The following is a 17,500-nucleotide window of genomic DNA, read 5'->3' on the forward strand; positions in this document are numbered from 1 at the left end:
CTTGTAAGCTTCCAAAAAATGTGTACCTCACGATATATGGGCCCATTTCCACCCTGAATGTATTGCGAGCCGCGCATGAACTAGCCAATCGGAATACACTATTCAACAATAGTGCCATTTTCAAAACAATTACAAACGGTCGCGTTGCATCAAGGTTGCATCAAGGGCCCTTAAGATCCGCTACGGCAACGTCGACGAATGCGTCACCTCAAAATACAAATTTGCGCTATCGAAAGACTTTCACGATTATTCTGTCTTGTGTACGTCGTACAATGTGGGCGAAGTATCCTAAACGGTACAAGGAAGGATTAAGTTTTTGCAAACGTGGGTTCGTGGGTCGTGGGTCCTGGGTTCAATTCCCACCCTGGTCAGAGATTTTCTCTGTCCTTGTGTGGGCCCATTTCCGTTAGTAGGGCTAACGCTCACATGGCTCATATGGGGAACAAACGTAGCACTTCACATTACACTCTAATCAGTTAAGCCTATCCTAAAAGTAAATTGGTACAAGCGGTTTCAGGGGGAAAATAGACCAGAATGAAAGATTCACGTCACATTTGTGTGACCTCATTGTCGTCAAAACCACAAATTTGGAGATTTCACGTCGTTGTTATGCAGAGCACCGCAAACAGACGTCGTAAAATACGTGCACACGTGGAGCACGATTGCTTTTTCCTCTTTAACCAATGACATTATTGTTTTGGGCGTTTTTGTTATTGTTGTTGTTGTTATTTTCATTTCTTAAAAGACCTAGAGACTCTCAACGCACCCTTAAATTTGTCGTCCATGACGACTTTTCACTTCTCAAACATTCCTTTGGTTTAAGAGGAATAAATATGTTTGATTACTTTGTTGGGTTTTTTTGATTGACTTCATCTCAAAGTGGCAATGGCGAAGTTCAGGTTGTTCAAAAGCCGTATAACTTTATCTAGTGGATTCATGAGTCATTATTCAGAGTATGAAATATTCCTCACGTTAAACATTGGCCAAGATTTTCTTAGTCACCTTTTAACAAGATGTGCTTAGAGTGTGCATGTTTACAGTTACGAGAGCAAATACTGAAGTCTTTGCAGAGATTGAAACTAACGGATAGTGACTTATCGACCGGATAAAGTTATCTTGAATCTCGTTCCCAGGGTCTTCTCGGCCTTCAACAAAGCCGAGAAGACCTTAAGACTGAAGTTGCATGATTACTTAAGAGATTTCTGCTTTGAGTAAGCGTAAGTAAAAGAAAGCCATGAATGTTCGAACTTAATGTGCGTGCTCAGAACTTGAAACTCGTACTTTGAGGGCGCAACCGTTTCTTCTATCTATCTTTAATGATCGCGTAGGAAGCCAGTCGCCCAGAAAATCGTGCAAAGAGACCTTGGATAATAACCATGGGACATCGTCCAATGTATTGCTCTAACTCTGTGGGGGATAGCTGTGAAAACCATGAGAACGAAGTAAGTCAGTCTATTGTGTATCCTCTTCCTACTATAAATTTGATTGACTGGTAAACTGCATCATGCCAGTCCAACTGAAGTGTATGTAGTCGATGTAGATTTTGGGCGTTGCAACTACATATATATTACGCAACCAGGTAAAAGACCTGGGCCCGGTTCCTCGAAAGCCGATTAACGTAATCTTAGCGTAAACTTTTGTTTCACGTTTTCAACTTTTTGGTGAAAGTTTCTTTTGCTTATTTTTGTTTATCAAGATTGACGTCTTCTCATGTAAAGTTCTGCCGAAAGTCTGCGTTGAACAGCATTTGGGAGTAGAGAAATAAACTGCTTGGTTAATTTTTAATCTTAGGTTAGCGTTCATCGGCTTTTGAGGAACTGGGCCCTGGTTCGTGTTCTCACAATAAACTGGGATTTGCATGCAATGGAGGCTCGTCCTTGCATAGTCCTCAATACCGTGCTAGTTCCAGTCTATTTGCGAGAATAGAGATTTTTAGCACCGAAGCTTTCGGGATATACCGCAAACCCCAAACTGCGATTTCCGGTTAGTGTTTGCCTTTAGAGGTTAGCTCGATTTTGAACTTTAGCAAGCCGTTCCTGTTATGCACATCGGCACCGCCATCTTGGATTTTTCATTGCTACAGCTGCTCTCAAATCAAACAGCTCAAATTCTCCCAAAACTTATATTTGATCTTCAAAATTGTTCCAATAGATAGCAAGCAGATGTAAGAACATGACTGATATGGTCAAACGGGAGGTCTGATTGATCTCTGGCTATAAAGCGCTGCCGTAAATCACTTACCTCAAGAACGGTGTCTTGAAGTTGAAACGCGAACCGCAGACTGCAAACGTGACCGCACGGACAAGATCACGTGATATCCCGAGGTTCGCGGTTCGCGTTATCGCCCGAAAAGTTCGTTGCTAAAGGTCTCTAAGTGCCAAAGTTTTGACAAGTCCACACAATAACGACCCTCTGCTGGTTCCGAAACAAACATCGATTATTCGTGGGCTTCTGGCTATTCTGCGCAAGTTCAGGAATTTAAATCGACAGTGGTTGCCAATGGTCACAAAATCGGACCTGCTTTACTAGGAGGCATAGTTTTGGGACTGGCAAGAGGTCGTTATTTTCGGTGCTAAACGGAAAAAATATACGCTATTTGGGTGGAAGAATAAAACTTTGGTCGAGCATCGCTCGTCAGTTAATGCTATCAAACAGTTTGATAGAGCTTATAAAACTAGTTTTCCTATCTTTGAAGATAAGAACAGGATTATCGTCTGAGAAGCTATATCCTTTGGAGAATCTCTTTTACAAGCACGGTAAGAACGGATTCACTGTGTAGCGCTTTTAAATTTTTGTTTGCTTTTTTGGTCGGCGACCACCTTTCTTAGTGCAGGGAACGCGAAGAAGGCGGGAATTTAGCGCTAGGAATTTCGCCTCATTAGCAAGCGTATAAAGAGGCTTAATGTTTTTTGGAGGTTATTTGGTTTATAGTTTAACACTTTTTTAACATTTGAAGTCAATTTGTGGGTGGCAAGAAGACGTTTGGTTCGTTTTAGTCATTGCTTTAAAACGACAATAGCGAAGCACCAAAGATCTTCCTCTATGAGACGTTCCTACAACAAGGGCATTTTACTTTTCAAATGAATCTGCTTTTTGAGATTTCCCTTTACAAAGATCAAGACAAGATGAAAAGGGTCTTGAAATTTAATCATTGGGCTTTGTTTGAAAGAGGGAGATAGAGAATTGACTTCACACATTGTGATGTGTTTCAGGTGTGGACGTAGAATTCTGGGCGCACGAGCATTCGTACGAGCGGCTCTTTCCCGTTTACAATCATAAGGTAACACCATCAGCAGTGTATCAACTTCTTGATTGACAGGTTCGAACTCTCTCTGCATTCCAGAGGTAGTTCTAAACGGTAGTACGACCGAGGGAAATTATTTTTTGCCTATGATCTCTCGATCAAGTGATTGCTTAAACAACAAAAGTTGCTTAACTGTGCAACTTGTTTTTTTTAACTGCGCAACTGAGGAGAACCTGCAAATGATTAGACTTTCAAGTCTTCTCGTTAAAGATCCCACACACTAGTCGAAAGGAGTAGGGCATGGAGTTCTCGGTGTTGTCATCTGGCCTTTCCTTCAGCAATGTGGTCTGCTTGGCAGGATTAGCTTAAAGGGCTTTTGTGAATGAGACCACATTACAGCAAAACAGACAAACACAGTCAAATTGAAGGAGGCCAAGTGCTAAAACTGGTCAACTCAACTGCTTTCTGCTTGAATCTCTCAAGAATAAACAAGCCAGTAGTGCTAGTTTCCGAAGACGGAGACAATCAAAAGAGCTAATCTAATATAAATAAGAGTTAGAGCGAGTTTCAATCGACTGTCGTAAAACCGAAACCAAAGTAATTACCTTGGCCAATCAAAAAGGACGGAGACAATCCAGTAAACCAATGAAAACTCGAAGTAATAAGACGTAGCCGACACAAAGCGCGGGAAAATGTGCACGTGCGAGGCACGATTGGTTTTGTTTTTTGGTTGAAAAAATGGCGCGAGAACTTTGAACCAATCACTAAGTGAAGTAATCATAAACCAAAGTAATCATCTAATTACTTTCGACACTCAAGTGAAAACCGCTCTAATGCGTGTTTTACGTGAGTTACACAATTAAGCTTTGCTTTTGGCATCACAACACTTTGCAGAAGGTCGAAAGACCTCTACTGGCTTCGCTTTGCAGCTACTTCGACGTAAGGGAGATATTTCTCGCTCTTAGAACACAATTTACGATTGGTTATTTTAATTGTATTCGTCTGCCGTGACTGGCCAGGGAGAGAACTTTTAGTCGCAATTCAATTTACGACACCCAATTGAAAAGAAACTAAGTAGCGAATAGTTTCCCATAGATGCGAAGCAGGGATGGCGCAGAGGTGAGAGCACTCGCCTCCCTCTACTGTGGCCTGGGTTCGGTTCCATTTCTCTGCGTCATATGTGGGTTGACTTTGTTGGTTCTCTACTCCACTCCGGGAGGTGTCCTCAAAACCCAACCTACGATTTAATAGAGCGAGTTTCAATCGAGTGTCGTAAAACTAAAACCAAAATAATTACTTTGGCCAATCAAAAAGGACGAAGTAATTACACGTAGCCGACACAAAGCGCGGGAAAATGTGCTCGTGCTAGCCACGATTGGTTTTGGTTTCAGTTCTGATTGGTTGAAAAATGTGCAAAACCAAAGTAATTCGCCAATTTCTTTCAACACTCAATTGACAACCGCTCTATTAGTTGCTTGATTTGATTTGATTTCTGTACAGCGGTGTCCCCAATTAAGTGCCTCAGCGCTAAATACACCTGACAGTTAAATAAAGCTCATTGGTACTTAATTGACCACTCCCCTTAGGCGCTTTTGAGAGCCAATGAAACAAAATTAATGGAAGACCTTAGACAGCAATGACCAGAACCAGGTTGCTGACCAGCAATTTTCGTTAAAACAGTGGTTTGCTGGGGGTGCTCAGTCTCGCGGGCTCACAAAAGCTGGTTGTGGTTATTGTTGTTTGAGGTTTTTCGAAATTAATGGCACAATAGAACAGAACAACAAGAATCTCAACCGGCCGGAGGCGAGCCAGGTGGTTGTTTTCGAGAGCAACCGAGAAGTTGAACGAGAGCCATTCAAGGAGTGGTTAGAATGAGTCTTGAACCCGATATCTCCGGATCTCAAAGCTACACTGTCTGCTTCATTCATCGGTCGACTTCGACCTGTAACTTGTTTAGAAAAGCGCGCAGAAAAATCCCTCATAACCTGGCCTGCAACAATGGTAAGAATACCATAACCAGATATCTTTTTCTTTAGGTGTACAGTGGATCTGAAGAGAAACCCTACACAAACCCAAAGGCCCCAGTTCACATAACAACTGGGTCAGCGGTAAGGAACGGCTTGGAAGTAGAAAGGGCCTTTTCTCTTAATTTACAGTCATTTCCATTTCCACTGTGTATTGAAAACCATTTTTGTTGCCACAATCTACGTGTACGAAACGGTAAAGTCTGTTGTAAGAAAGGTCTCTTAGAGCCTGGAGGAAGAGGACTTTTGTCTTGAAGACTTGAATATTAATTTTAAGTTTTAGCCCAGTATTTCGCAAGAATTTAATTCTGATGTTGGGCTAGAATTGGGTATGTTTGGTTAATAGTTGCCGCGCTGTCGCGCTCTTTTCCTTTGAGTATGCCCATGAAGTTCAAGTCCACTCTTTCTTGTTGTCGCGAGCGAACTTTACATTTGAGTATGAGATGCCTACGAGAACGTGTTTTTTTTTAGAGCATCCACTCCAGGTTTGAAGAATTTTCCAGTTCTGCGAACTCAGATTCAAGAATTCGTCTCGAATATTTGCAAAAATTTGGTTTTATCAACGGAGTTGATAATGTAATATGGCTAATGTAAAATGAATTGGATTCGCTCTGACGAAGGGCTAACGCTCGAAACGTCAGCTTTTAGAATCTCTGTACGGTGGCCAATTTACATTATCAACTCCGTTGATAAAACCAAATTTTTGTATACTGTACTTCCCCACCGACGCAGCACCACAGTTTCTTTAGAAACTACCCCCTTCGAGTATTTGCAACCTCGTTTTTATGACCTCTCCCTTCGCTTTAAACATAGGTCTTGGGAACGAGGTTGTCTAATCATACGCCTTATTCCAAAATGGCCGCCATTTTAGTAGTCTTTTGTTTGATGACAAATTGGCCCTTTTGACCTCGTTCGAGGTTAAATGTTACGTTTGAAAGCGAGGCCAGAAAGGCCAATCTGCAAGAAAACAAAAGAATACTAAAACTGTGGCCATTTTCGAATAAGGTATATTGCACTCTCATCTCACAACGAAAAAGGCAACAAATCTCTTTCTTGTTTTCCTTTTTCAAAATTTTCATCAATTTGTCTTAGGGCTGCAAGTATTGCCATGACAAATTTAAGCGAGATTATGGTTCGTGGACTGCGTTTCGCACATTGGATTATGGGTACACTAGGGTACAGGTTTTCAACAGCAGTCACTTGTACCTCGAACAAGTCAGCATCGATAAGGTCAGGGGTAAATAGTGGAGGGCGCTTACCATTGCCCCAAAATTCCGGAAATTTCGGTTGGAAGTCAAGTAGGAACAGTACGTGTTTATTCCGGGATGAATTTACGCGCCGTCGGAAGTGGTACGATCCAAATGATCGTCGAGACAAAATGTCGCATTTTTTGTTTTTATTTTCTCATGCTCACAAAAAGCTTACGTGACACATTGGCGTGGGTAGGGTTTGTGCGACCGGAATATTGGGCACATGAACTTTCCGAAATTTCAAAGGGAGTTGTTTTTTTTGGTGGGATAGTAAGCGCCCATTGTATTGTGTGCTTTCCGATTTTCATTTCCATTCTTATCTCAATTCTCATTTTTACTCCCACTCTCTTCCCATTCCTCCTCATTACCATAATTAGCTAGGGGCTACGGAAATTCAGGAGCCACTGAAACGTAGGACAAAAGACGTGTAATGCGTATGCGTGTAATGCTTATGCTAAAGCGTGTCTCTCTATCGAAAACCAGGCTTAACGCCAGCGAACTCTGCGCAGTGGACTGTATGTGACAAATATACTCGCACCTGAAGATTGAGCAACAACTTCTTAAAGAAAGAACTCGATCGTTTATGCATCAAAAGTAACTTTGGACAAGTGGAACACATACCAAATCACGCCAACAAACCATTACAGCCTCCAAAAAGCTTCCGTTTTTCTTGATTCAGACATTCAGTTGAAAACAGCTATAAAAATACATTTTTCCGCAAGTTTCTTTAGTTCGTTTGGTAACATTCTTGTCACTAGAGCCTCGGATTTTGTCTGCGCATGACCCGAGGCTGTGGGCCGTAGGCCGTAGGGTTCATATAGCCAAAAACTGGCTATTTGAACCTTAAGAGTTTTGCTCTCCCTCAGTCATGCGCAAACGAGAAGAGCTCTGGTGTCGAGATTGATTTGGTAAAGGCTGCTTTTCATTAGGGACCCATGCGTAAGAGGAAACAATATACGGAGAAGCACCACATTCGTGTTAATCAGTGTCTTTTGTCGCAACAAGAATATTAAAAACTACCGAGTATGAACCTAGCGTTTGCAACCCGACTTAAAAAGGCTTCAAAACTTCAGTCAATGTGTTAAGTGGTTACTTTAATTTTCGCTTGATTTGGTTGCTACTTCCCAATCTCTGAATTTGCCTAAATTCGCGATAGACCCTTTAACGGGTCATCTCTTTTCAACAGTTGTACGTTTACTTCAACGAATTATATTAGAGCAATCAAGGGGCTAGTCATTATAAAGAAAGAAATCAGTGCCAACTCTTCAACGAAAGATATCCAACAGCAGAATCTTAGCCAAGACACTTTTGTTCAAAAGGGCTAAGAAGGGTCAAAATGACACGAGCAAATAACAGGCTTAAAATTAGCTTGGAATTCAGGCGTATGTGCTCAACTTGTCTTTACCCTAATGATGGAAATGCTACACTTTACGATCTACACAACTCTCGGATGAAGTCCGTTTAGTGTACTCCTTCAAATCGTTGCAAGCATATTCCTTTGTTTCAATGTTCTTTTTTTTTTTTTTACACAGGACTACCAAGTGATAGACAAAATATGGATCATTAAGGATAAACACGGTCCGGAGGCCTGGGAACCCGATGATAAAACTGAGACTGGAGATGTTGGAAAAGTTTCGGAACTTCATGTAACTTCCGTGGAGTGACACAGTGGTCGAAATATCCATACACGTGAAGAAGGCTATAAATTATGCAGGAGACACTGGTCAGCACAACAGAAAAATAAAAGAAACCTGCCAATAAGATAAAATAGTTTCGTGAATGGGACGTAACGCGAACATTATTTTCAACTTTGCACTAGCTTCGAGGTTAGTGCTATGAAGTAACACAGCGATAAGAGAAAACGTCATCAGTCGTGCCATTTATTCCAATGGCATGAATTTGTTGGAAGCACGATCACCATGGCAACGTAAAAACATAGTCAAGCCAACCAAAAAAGGACTTTGGTCAATTCGACCCAGGTGTAAAAAAACAAAAGTCCGGTCTTTCACTGACGGAAGGAAGCTTAATTAACCACAGACGTTTTTGCGCCGGAAAGAAGCACCAACCGGAAGTGAAAAGTTTCCCCTTTTTAACCTGCCTCGGTATCACCATATTTCTATTGTTAAGTGCCTTTGCTTTTACGAAGCTGATTTCATCGGATTTTGGAAGAAACGGCTCACCAAAAACCCGAGATTTCCACTTCCGGTTGTCGTGCTTTACTAGAAAAAGGCTTTGCTTTAAAAAGGCTTAAACCTCCTTCGTATCATTGATAGCGACATTGTAATAACGACTTTCGCCAATTCTGGATTTAGAACAGGACAATAAAGTACACGGTCATGGTAACAGGAAATGTTATTAATACAGAGGTATTGAATAAGGCTTGAGGAAAGTTTGAATTTTTACGACACTGGAGAAACTGCCCCGCATTTGCAACTCGAATGTCGCTTGTCACTTGCAGCCTTGGTTCCACGAACAGGCCAGGTCACTCAGAAGGTAACTGTCTTTTTCGTGAGTAATGCCTCTCCAGCAATCTTCTTTGTCACTGCGAAGACTTTCCAACATTCTTCTCACGTTTCCAAACCTCTTCGGTGGGGCATTCTCTTTCTCTCTTTACTCGCCATTTTCTTGCCTTTTCTTTTGAGATATTTTTCCAGTTTTCCAGACGACTTCAATTCCTTGTACCTCTCGGCCAATTCCAACTTCTTTTTATCAGCTGTTAAAATGTGCAAAGAGAACTCAAAGTGATTTTGCGTCATCAAAGGCCTTAAAATGTGGGCGTACCAAAGTCGTGTGAAACCGCCATCTTGAAATTCTTTCAACAGCAGACAACGTCATTACACTTGTTACGCAAAGCAAGTTTACTGATGTGAGGAATGTTTGACAATATTTAATGCTCCATCGTTTATATGAATTTTCGTAAATAATATTTCAGATTGCTGTGGTGAAAAAAAAATGGCGAATTCACTTACATTTTTTCAAGTAAAATGGTCTTTTGCCTTGCTTCACCAGTTCCATTTCAGCTTTCTTTCTCTGTCGCTCTGCTTCCCTCTTGGCGTCTGCTGCTTTCTTAGCTGCTTCTTGTTGTTCCTGAATTTAAGAAAGTCCCAGACTGTTCCAAACACCCCAAGAAAAATATGTGGCTTTGGCTTTCAATAAACTCTTTGTTAGCTACCATTAAGAAGGAAGCTAATGGTGAGACTCATGGTGCGTTCGATTGACCTTGTTCCGGAATAAGAATACGTGGAGTGATGATTCAAAACGGTATGTCCCGGCGTTTTAGCATGTGTTTGACAATTTTAATGTGAATCTCCGTACAAACAAAGTATTTCTAACTTCTATTCTATGTATTCCTCTTCCGCAATACGGTTAATCGAACGCACCCTTAATATATGAAATGTTTATACTTCACTTCCAAGAGCGCGACTAGAGTCCGTTATTTAACAACCTTAGTATGCGTTTTTCAAGAATAATTTCCAGTCCATGCAGTAATTTCTAATTTAAGCAAATCCTTTCGACAGGGGCAATTTTCGGAAAATATCTGTTCGGAAGACGATTTGGGATCTAGAATTTTCGGAACATTAAATTTTTGTTTTAAAATTTCTTGCTTGCCCTCCTGTCCTAGGATTTTCGAACATCTACAAAAAGGTATAATTGCCAATTTTTAAAGAATTTTTACCCTAAAAAGGTCACCTAGAATTTTTCGGAAGCCTTTTTTCTGGCTGAAATTTTCGAAATGGTAAGTTTTGATACCTATAATTTTCGGATCACTAGACTTTCAGCTAGGAAATCCGAACACAAGAAACATTTTTAGGGGATAAAAATATGCCTATATCTACCATTTAAAAACCAAAATACATTTAACAATGCTATGTTTAAGTGGTGTTGAACTATATTCTCGTTGGGTGCCCCTGTTTCGAGTAGATAAACGAGTTTTCTCCTTGCTTTTGCCTTCCCGACACTGTTTTAAAAGAAATAACAGTTTTTATATACTACTGAACAGCGACAATATCGACACTGGGAGACCACCTCAAGTGTTCAGAGGCAATCGATATCTATTGTCGGGCCCAAGCTTAAATTTGAACCGGAACGCCGATTACGAGTTTCCCCGAGATTTACCCGGATGTGTTGTCAAGTAACTCACAGTGTATGCATTTCCCGGGAAGGAAAATACGGATTTTCACAGCCACATTTCCCAGCATTTGTTAGTTAGGTTTTGCAGATGTGGATGGTTTCACAGACTTACCATTCTTTTCAGCAGCGATTGCAATTGATGTTTTCGGTCCAGTTGCTTGGTTTTCCTCAACTCTTTTTTCAATTGCTGCAAAAGACAGGATCAAATTGACTCAACCTCTCCTCAGACCACAGCGAACAATCTCGTTTTCAGAGATAAAGTGGAATAAAGTTAGTACGTCAGTAAAACTCTTTTTTGACCTTGAACTGACATTTTTTTTTTACGGCTTCTAATTTTAGCGTGATTCCTATTCGCTGGCTATTGACGGTTGACTGAAATGGCTTTTTTTTCTATAGAAGAAAGCAAAGAAAATGATTTCATTATTAAAGTAGCAACCGGAATCATCAAAACGCGGACAATTCGAAACCTTTCCTTCACTAACCCCTACAGGCAGTAAGAATAAATAACCAGGGAGCTCCGCCTTTAGGCTTGGCTAAATCTAAAGATTACATAGAAATTGACGCTCCGTATCACGACCCATCATACATGTTGATCCCGAAAAGCTGATTCAAATTGAATAAACTCATTGTAAGAGCATATTTTTTAAACCATGATTAAAAACTAAAATGGCTGACGTTGTTACTGTGGTCAGGGTACCTCTCTCTCGTTTGCTTTTATGTCATCTAAAAATGAATACGCTTCGTCAAACTTTTCCTGGTTGAATGTTCCTGAGAGCTCATCAAATCTGGGGTCTCTCGATACCTATAAATAAAAATGATACTGTTAATGATGATGATGATGATGATGATGATGATGATGATGATGATGATGATGATAATAATAATAATAATAATAGTAATAATAGTAATCTGCTGGTTCCCGTGAGCACATATGCCTGACAGTGGATTGCCTGAAGGGTAGCTGGGCTTAAAACCCCATCACTGGCCTTAATTGGTCAGTGTGACATTTCAATAGATATAATAATAATGATAATAATAATAATAATAATAATAATAATAATAATAATAATAATAATAATAATAATAATAATAATAATAATAATAATAATAATAATAACATCAATACCTCTTACTAACCGAGTTCGAGGTCTGCACTGTAAGTTACAGGAAAAAAATGAGAATCCGTAACTTAAAATACGGACTGAGAAAACGAGGTTAGTAAGATATTTATTATATCTCTGAGGTTAATCCAGTGCGCGGGCAAGGAAACTAGTCGAAGTCAAGCGGAAGGTTCAAATGCCACAAAGATTGCAGTGTCAAAATCTGAAAAACTAAATCTGTTTGAAATAGCTGCTCAAGTGCAAGATTCAAACAGTTTTACAAGTTTATGTAATAGAAACGACATGAAAAACTTGATAGATAAATGTTTTATCCAAATTTTAAATTTAGTGGCCAATCACAGTGCACGTACAGAAGTTGCTATGGAAACAAAGCGATGGAGCGATTTTGTTGAGTATACAGTATACCAGTAATGAATAAAAAAAATCACTCGTGATGTTCCGAAGGTTTTCAAATTGCACTCGTCTACGGCTCGTGCAATTTTGAGAACTTTTAAAACATCACTTGTGCTCATAAATCACAAATTGCGCGAGCAAGTTCACATGATTTCCTATACAAAGATTAACCACTCTAATCTGAGACTTTTCAGGGCCAATTATAGAAAATAATACAGTCAAATTTTAAGATTCCCAACAAGAGACATGGACCAGTTGACTATTTACAAGAGTGTAGCCAAAAGTGTAAACCAGGAATCACTAAAAACTACTCATAGGAAGAACTCTGGATTAAATTACCACTTGCTAACACCCAGCTACACTGCCCTATAAGCTGGTGGCTAGTTGGGTTAAGTAACAATACTGGCAGTGATCCATATCAAAATTTAATGATTTGCAGTCCTTTTTTGCAAAAGAAACTTGTTTGATTTTACTTCACGTCTTGCCTGATGGATTCTTAGCACTAAAAGTATGCAACTCACTCGTTTTTTAACTGGGATGACCTGTCTGAGTCGAGGCACTTTCTTCTTGGATGACATTTCTGTGGGTCTAGAAGTGAATACAATCACCCACTTTGTTTAGATCATTTTCAATTGATAAGCTATCATGAAAATAAAAAATCGACCAGGTCTGGGAGAAGTACCACAGCTTCTCTAGAAAAACAACCCCTTCATTTGTCTGTTTAGGAAGTGCACCAATTCACCTTTATCACTCGGCGGCCATTTTGGAGTCCTTGGGGAATAAAGGCTTTGTCTTTGCATTGTCTTTGCCCGTCCAGCCTCACATTGAATGAGAGGTTCGACGGGCAAAATCTTTTGTTTGGACATTGAGTGATATGGGTCTATTGCTCGCGATATCTCGGCTGTATTTTTTGTTGCAATTGTGTTATTTTTTGCATTATTATTGCAATTATTACACTCCAATTTAGCAAATTTACTAATTCTCTGCATATTGCAATTATTTAATCAGCCTTTTTGAGGTTTTGACCATGCTGAATTATTACATTCAAGTATATACAGTTACATAACATAATACCTGGAATAGTTTTTTTTCATTGTAAACAATAACTTCATACAAGAACTGCACTGAATCAATTCAAACTTAAGATCCATGCATGCTCTTTTAAGCTCTTTCAAGCAAATTACAGGTAATTTTCTATAATTATAATAATTATTCTTTAATATGCAAATCCTACTTACGTATTTTTGTTTTCCCTCTTTTTGACCCTTGAAGTCCTTCCTTCCTTATCAAAGAGGCCATGAATCACCTTGTTGTATCTTGAATAAGAAATTAACTTTAATTCTAATGCACCACTATCAACTTGAAGTAGCTTTTGATAGGTACAATGCATGTATTACAATTTTTTGCACATTTCCATAAAGATCTCAATCCAAGTAATGCCAATTGCAGTCTTGGAATTTAATGTTCTGTTTTTTTAAAAATAAAAGATATATATAAAATGACTGATGTGGAAATTGTAAACCCTGGTAGATGAAATGAAGAAATTTAACAAAATAATAGAAAGTGGTTCAGTGTTGTCTGTACTCTTATCGACAACTATATTCGTCATCACAGTGGTCAAAATGTTGTGGTCTCACGAGGTGCAGCAGAGCTGACCAAAATCATGACACGAAAAAAGAGCAAGCGTTGTCTACAACTTTCTTGCAATATGATTGGTTTATTTCCCAAAATGGGCATTCCTGATTGGCTATTACATTGCGTGAAAAATTGATGCGAGCATGACGCGAGCAGCATTGTCTAGACTCTTATTGGCAATGGCAAATTAGCCAATCAGATGGCGAGATTACAAGCAATATTGTGGTAAAAAATATTTTTTTCAATGGAGACTCAGGGATACTTGGGAAAAAAAAACAATGCAATCTTGAGCATCTGAACTAGTACTAATAATCAAGAAGCACTCAGATCTTTCCTGAGTATCCTGAAACACCATCGCAAAAAAAATCTTCCGTTCATTTAAAAATTCTAAGTAAAGGTGAGAACTATAATTATTATACACACATGTATGCATCTTTCACTAATACAGTTGACTCCCATTATAACTCGATCCTTCAAGGGAAATTGAAGAAGGGTTCAAGTTAATGGGAGTTCAAGTTATCAGGAGTTAGGAGTTAAGCAACAACTCTTTTCGAAGATACATGCAGGGACTGCAGTTAAACAAACGTACCCTAAAGCAACAATACCTGAATTGGACTGACACGTTTTCGTGTAAGGCAAGAAAGGACAAAGATTACACGGCTCTTCAAAATAAATTAAATGTTTTGGACTGTGGCACACTGTTTGTTTTGATTTGTCACGTATTGACAGACATGGTTTGAGTTATCAAGGGTAAAAATATATAGAGAATGACCAGAGGGGAAACAAAAATTGCTTCGAGATAGTGGGAGGTTTGAGTAAATTAATTGCAGTAAGGGTATGATGGAAATCCAGGGGAAATCAACTTTGGTTCAAGTTAGCGCGAGGTTTGAGTTACATGTAGTAAAGTTTCAAGTTATCAGAAATTGACTGTATTTCCTGCTACTTTCCCCCTACCCATCACACGCACATGGCGTAAAATGAACCAAACTAGTGGTTGTCAAAATTACATTTAAGAATTTGATCTTAGAGCAGAGCAGTCTTGCATTGTCAAAGGAAGAAAAAAAATTAAAGCTCTGCTTGAATGGAACATTAAGATTGCACTAAATACTTACATGTAGTAAGTTCTTTTCGGAAATGTTGTAACAGCTTAAATTGCTTCCTTAAATAAATGTCACAATCTTTCGTTCAGAAAGTCATATCATGTGAAAGTTTAAAAACTTTACTTTAATTCATATATACCGGTAATAAGAATAAATTATTATTATATTAATTATTATTTTCTCTGTAAGACTGGATACCTACCTTTTGCATCCAACTTTTTGTTTAAGTTCCTCCAGTTCACAGAAAGGAATTTCTGATAGTTCTACAAGACCATAAAGTCAGGCTCTTATAAAAAAAGTTCTCGTTAAAAACATGAATGCTAATTACAAAAGAGGATGATTTTCGGGTTTCCATACCCTCATCTACACACGAGGGGGAGTTGGGAGAATTCGAGACAGTTATGCAAACCTGAGACGCAGTCCAGGGTTTGCATAACTGTCAAGAATTCTCCCAACTACCCAGAGTGTTTCTAAAGATGAGGCAAATGGAAACATGGAAAAAAGTCCTCTATTGCTTTTATAAAATATTTCTAAAAGACAATTCAACAAATGAAGGAAAATGCTGGTTTTTTTACTTCTTGATTGAAACGGATTTTCTAGACGCACACTCACATTTCCTAACAACCAATCAAAATGTGCCTCTGACAATACATAACCAATCAAAATCTGTGTGATCTCACAGCCGCGTTCTCTCATCTAAACACGCCTATTGACCAATGAGAGTGCGCATACTATCCTAATTATTTTTCGATGTCCCATTAAATGACATATGAGTTGAGAGTGCTGGTACATGTAACTCAAAGATTAGATATAGAAACAAAAGAGTGGAAGCATGGAAAACAAGACATCCCACGAAACATCATTTTGAATATATTGCCAACTTCATCCCTATGTATGTAAATAACAAGATGACAATAAAGAAGATCGCCATCTCAGGCAGTAAATGGGAATACAGATATAAGGTTCATCAGTACAAGAAAACCTGTTGCAGAAACACATCATGTGAGTGAATGTATAAGGGATGATGGCAACTCACTCACTCAACACAGCAAGTGAGAGTGGCAACAACATGCTCTGAGCAACAGTGAAATGGACGAAGGGTGGTAGCAACCTTCCCCTCCCTGTGACATGCAGCTTAAAGTGACAAGTGCTAAAAATGAACCTGCAAAGTGTCATGGAAGAGTAACAGTGGGGTGACAGAGGGATGTCATCTGACCTGCTACAGGCAATGAAAAGTGGCTGGTGTATACCCATGCCCATTATTATTATTATTATTATTATTATTATTACTATTATTATTATTATTATTATTATTATTATTATTATTATTATTATTATTATTACTATTATTATGCCAATAGTCCAGGTCTATTGAAACAGGGGTAGGGTGAGTGGGGAGAGATGGATAGTGATGGAAAACTGAAGCACAACTCAATGTAGCATGAGGATGAAAATGAAAAAAATTAATAACTAAGCACTCAACTCAGTGAGTTGAGCTGATAACAACATAACGCTATATCAGTTATAAACTAGAAATAAGTCGACCAGTATTAAGAAAGGCTACACTCATTCAGGTACATGTAAGCAGTCAATATTTAAGTCTAATAAAGGAGTCTTTATAATATGGGGTGCAATTTTTGTCTTGAACAGGGTATCGAATTTATCATTTTTTGTCTTAATCTGGGTACCGATTTATCAATTTCTGTGTTAAACTGCGTTAAATGTCTTAAACAGGGTATCAAAAATCGAATTCTGTCTTTAAATGGGTAGGAAAAGTTATTCGAAGGAAAAAAAAAAGGAAATACATGATGAGTAACTGCGCTCCTTGTAAACTCTATTCCCCAAGTAAAATGTCCACATAAACACATATAGATTTACATCTATATGTCGCGAATAATGATTATGCATGTTTAATCGAAAACTGAACTGACGTGGAATTGATTTTAATAGTAGAACTTATATCATAAGGGCAAAAGCACGTATTAAATTAGTTACCTCCTTTCTAAGTACTGACCTTCTCTCAGATGACCCTTGGAAATGAATAAAAATAATTTTCGTGTCAGTATTCGCAATGAATACTATACATCAATCCATGTAAGCTTAACAAAATCTTACTCTTACAGCACATGCTTCTTCAGAACTAATTCAATACTCACAATATTAACTTCTTCGTGGTCAAAGTCGTTAAAGCTTGCATCGCTCTTAGTGGTGTTTGAAGCGGACTTAAATGAATCTCTTCGATCCATGCTTTTTATTTCAATTACAGCGTATTCTTGTCTGATAAGTCATTCGTTCGCCATCTTGGACGCGCGGAGATTTTGGAGCACTGGGATAACTCATATCGCCCCAGTTTCCGTACCACATCCAGATATCATGGTTCGAAAATTTGCAACAAATCAAAACCGTGAAATAGAACGAAGAAGAACTCAATGACATAAAAATATCCTTGTTTTTCGTTTGATTTTTTCAGACGTATATTTACGTTGCCATAATCGTCGTCGTTTCTTAAAGTCCCTGACCGGGCCTGAGGCAGACGGCAACCGGAGGTGAACATTATGATGTCAGACAGAAGTGAACAGCGCGGTTGTATCAAAGGGAGCTT

At 38.9% G+C, this 17,500-nt stretch overlaps 2 protein-coding genes across 2 annotated transcripts in view; one reads left to right on the forward strand and one right to left on the reverse strand.

Moving 5' to 3' along the window:
• The window catches only part of LOC138026894 (acid phosphatase type 7-like), a 19,121-nt gene extending 10,266 nt beyond the window's left edge, over positions 1–8,855 (forward strand). Inside the window, exons 8-13 of the mRNA XM_068874350.1 lie at positions 1,329–1,442; positions 2,696–2,756; positions 3,213–3,280; positions 5,281–5,352; positions 6,361–6,498; positions 8,051–8,855. Of these exons, the coding sequence (XP_068730451.1) occupies positions 1,329–1,442; positions 2,696–2,756; positions 3,213–3,280; positions 5,281–5,352; positions 6,361–6,498; positions 8,051–8,182 (585 nt within the window). The 3' untranslated portion in view covers positions 8,183–8,855. The remainder of the gene's footprint in view (positions 1–1,328; positions 1,443–2,695; positions 2,757–3,212; positions 3,281–5,280; positions 5,353–6,360; positions 6,499–8,050) is intronic.
• On the reverse strand, positions 7,474–17,204 carry LOC138026895 (ribosomal RNA processing protein 36 homolog). Its single transcript, XM_068874351.1, has 9 exons — positions 17,055–17,204; positions 16,913–16,928; positions 15,101–15,161; positions 13,402–13,479; positions 12,685–12,751; positions 11,347–11,451; positions 10,762–10,836; positions 9,488–9,605; positions 7,474–9,231 (listed from the first exon to the last, which is right to left on the reverse strand). Exons 1-9 carry the CDS (start codon positions 17,142–17,144, stop codon positions 9,086–9,088), a joined length of 756 nt encoding a protein of 251 aa, XP_068730452.1. The 5' UTR covers positions 17,145–17,204; the 3' UTR covers positions 7,474–9,085.
• Positions 17,205–17,500: the final 296 nt, after the last annotated feature.

Source organism: Montipora capricornis, chromosome 12, assembly GCF_036669925.1.
Source record: "Montipora capricornis isolate CH-2021 chromosome 12, ASM3666992v2, whole genome shotgun sequence".
Classification (NCBI taxonomy): domain Eukaryota; kingdom Metazoa; phylum Cnidaria; class Anthozoa; order Scleractinia; family Acroporidae; genus Montipora; species Montipora capricornis.